Source organism: Setaria viridis, chromosome 5 (genome assembly GCF_005286985.2).
Source record: "Setaria viridis chromosome 5, Setaria_viridis_v4.0, whole genome shotgun sequence".
In the NCBI taxonomy this organism is placed as follows: Eukaryota; Viridiplantae; Streptophyta; class Magnoliopsida; order Poales; family Poaceae; genus Setaria; species Setaria viridis.
In genome coordinates this window covers 18,666,110-18,669,564 of record NC_048267.2, presented here as the reverse complement: position 1 = coordinate 18,669,564, position 3,455 = coordinate 18,666,110, and the positions used below count along the sequence as shown (strand labels likewise).

Below are 3,455 nucleotides of genomic sequence, written 5' to 3'. Positions count from 1 at the left end.
AACAGTCCCTTAGTGGCTTGATTTTGAATAGGTTCACTCATCGACTGCCAGCGTTTTCAGATTTTCGTCATCAAGATCTAGTAGAAAAACGTTAACAAATCAAAGGTAGGCATAAAGGTTTGGGGTTGGCCTGGCCATCGTGTCCTTCCTTCTTGCCCACCATGCATATGGCCTGACAAGTAACAAAAAAGATGCTTGGACAACCCATTCAGGTAATAGCACTACGATGCTTGCTAGATCTTAAACGTTCTCGATCACTAGATTAAGTAGCTCCAACAAGCAGAAAAATGTCCAACCACAAGAACTGTGTTTATTTTTCGTGACATCCAGCGCGCATGAACACATGATACGTAAGAGCTACATCACTTGAGAAGAAAACGCATGACAACAAAAAAGCATTCTTTGTATGCAATACCTCGTACGAACAATAATGATTGCCTTTCAACTTAAAAACAACCTATTGCTTCATCCTCTACAGATGTATACCCGCAGATCATCATGACAATGTGTGGTCGGTGACATGGTAGCATAATCACGATGTGGCAGCAGGCTAATAAGCTAGTAGCAGCCATATCACTCAAAAAAAGCACAAACTACCCCACAGATTGGATTTGATTTAGTTTTGGCAATCGTTTGATAAAAATATATACCCAAAATAGAAAGAGAAATGTTGATAGACCTAAAATAGATCATCCTTTTCCTCTTTTTAATTTTTTTTCAGAGAGGGTTTCTTGGCCGTACGTGATGTATTGACGTCCTAAAATCGGTGAATGCTTACATTGTTCCACCATCATCACGAAGACTCTAGATCAACCTGACAACATGTATGTATCGTAAGCAACCCAATCCCGGCCTCCTGCACGCTAACTGGCTGAAACGAGAAGTCCGTTATGGTTGGGCCGGTGTCTGGCGCAACGGTGTCGCCGTGCCGGCAGTTTCTTGTTGCAGTGACCTAAGCAACGTGGGTGGCGCCACGCCCGCGGTTGGGCCAGAATAATCTTTCCGCTACGCCTGCATCTCACTCCCGTGCAGCTCCCCGCAACCATTTCTCGTTGCCCTGCATGCTGAATCTCCTAGGGAGCTATAAAAGCCGAAGCCGGCCAAAGCCACGAGCACCACCTCGATCAACTCTCTAATACTAGCTAGCTAGTTATCTCTCTCAGGCAGACTAGCGTGGGTGCCATGGATCCCAACGCTGTGCAGATCCAGATTCCTACGTCAAGCCAACGAGGATCCTCTTCTATTCAGGATGCTCGGGCGAAGCCACCGCCGGCCGAGGCAGCTGCGCCAATTTCGCCGGTGCGACCGGCCCTGTCGAGCGCATCGGACCTCCTGAAGCTCCTGCCGACGGGCACCGTGCTGGCGTTCCAGGCGCTAGCGCCGTCCTTCAGCAACCACGGCGCGTGCCACGCGGCGAACCGGTACCTGGTCCTGTCGCTCATCGGCACCTGCACCGTCTCGTGCGTGCTCCTCTCCTTCACCGACAGCCTCGTCGGCCGCGACGGCAAGCTCTACCACGGCGCGGCCACCTTCGGGGGCTTCTACCCGTTCAACTTCGCGGGCACGCGCGAGGAGCGGGAGGCGGCGTTCAGGGACCTGTCCAGGCTCCGGATCACGGCGCTGGACTTCGTGCACGCCTTCTTCTCGGCGCTCGTGTTCCTCGCCGTGGCGCTCGCCGACGCCAGCATCCAGGGGTGCCTGTTCCCGGACGCCGGGCCGGACGTGAGGGAGCTGCTGGTGAACCTGCCGCTGGGGGCGGGGTTCCTGTCGAGCATGGTGTTTATCATCTTCCCCACCACCAGGAAGAGCATCGGCTACACGGACATGGCGCCCCACGGGCAGTAACGACATGCTGTACGTACGTCCAGGCTTTGGCACGCAGCATTAATTAGTTGTACGTGCAATTTGGAACGGGAAGGAGTACACACACGCTCGTAATCCAGTTGAATTGTATGTTGTTATCTCGGGACAAAAATGTTTGCTGAATGAGACATTCAAAGTTGAGATCCAAGTATGTGAAATGAGCGGGGGCTCCAATATAACTTCCACAAGCTGGATAAGCTATATAACTTAAAGCACATTAGGCCCAACGCAAATAGAAGTGTAAATCAATAATTCAACATATCACATTCAACAATTTCAGATAGTCGGATCAACATTTAAAAATAGTGCATTCACTACTGAAAAATACGGCATTAGTCCCGGTTGGTAGGGGTCAAAGATCCCGAAAATCCATCCGGGATTAAATTCCCTTTAGTCCCGATTGGTAAATGTTTTACCAACCGGAACTAAAGGAGCCGCCACGCTAGGCGTGGCGCAGGACCGGGACTAAAGGGGTACGTGCGTGCGCTTGCATGCGCGCTTGCAAGGCGCATACGCGTACCCCTTTAATACTTAAGACTTTTTTTGAAATTTTGTTTCCATATTAGTATTTTATGCAATTTGTATATATATTACATGATAGTAGTATGTGTATATATATAATTCTTAGTATATTATACAAATCAAATTAGTATTTATACAATGACTACATATACAATAATTTGTCCACTTCATGCTAGGATCCTCCCGTCGTGGTGTTGCTTCGTGCGTCTATTGAACATCCGTCATAATGAAATTTTCCCTCTAGATTTATCACCCAGTCCACCAGAAATCCTATGAGACCTTCACGTATTGCCAAAATTCTCTCCTTCTCCAAGAGTCTTTCTTGAATTTTATACATCTGTAATTTGGAAATATGTGAATGTTACACGTACATTTATATCATGCCATGACAACACCTTGGGATGCACAAAATTGTGCATGCGCTCACAGACGTAGTATCCACATAGATTATTGCCTTGTTCCTGTCTCAAGCACTTTAGTGGGAAAAGACAAGTTATAAAATATTTGTTATAGAACGTAGAAAATGTGCAAACTTCATACGTACTGGGAAGTCTGTTCTGAATGTAAGTTTTTCTTTAAATGACCACGGTGATTCTTAAGGAATCATTTCCATGCACTACAGATTAAAATAATGAATGATACAGTGTTAGGTGAAAATTTAGGAAACCAACTTTTGCATAGAGATAAAAGTCAAGATTATTACGAGTTTAGCATGTCTTGAATGTCTTGGTATTCCTTCGGTGGTTTCCTCAACGAATCGAACACAACGACGTGGCTTCTATCAATCATAATTATTATGAGGATACTATGGAAACTGCGTATGTAAATATTCATAGGGCTTCATATAGGATTATTATTTATAATATTTAGTTCTTGCATTAAACATGAGATAAATAAATTATTGGTCAAAAAAATACAATTATTGTTAAATTACAGTGACATGAAAAATTGTAGCAATGACCAAATTCTATTTTCTTACACTTACAATTTATTTATCTTAATTTTATTGCAATGACTAAATATTAAAAACACGTTTACTCTATTTTTTATCATACCTAATATTGATCAAG

General features: G+C 44.8%; 1 protein-coding gene across 1 annotated transcript; it reads left to right on the top strand.

The window, feature by feature from the left end:
- The first annotated feature begins 896 nt into the window (after positions 1-896).
- On the top strand, positions 897-1,958 carry LOC117856293 (protein DMP2). Its single transcript, XM_034738689.2, has one exon. It carries the CDS (start codon positions 1,183-1,185, stop codon positions 1,843-1,845), a length of 663 nt encoding a protein of 220 aa, XP_034594580.1. The 5' UTR covers positions 897-1,182; the 3' UTR covers positions 1,846-1,958.
- The last annotated feature ends 1,497 nt before the right edge of the window (positions 1,959-3,455 follow it).

What these genes read in the sequence shown, in the direction of transcription:
- LOC117856293 (XM_034738689.2), top strand. Translation starts at nt 1,183, where the DNA reads ATGGATCCCAACGCTGTGCAGATCCAGATTCCTACGTCAAGCCAACGA.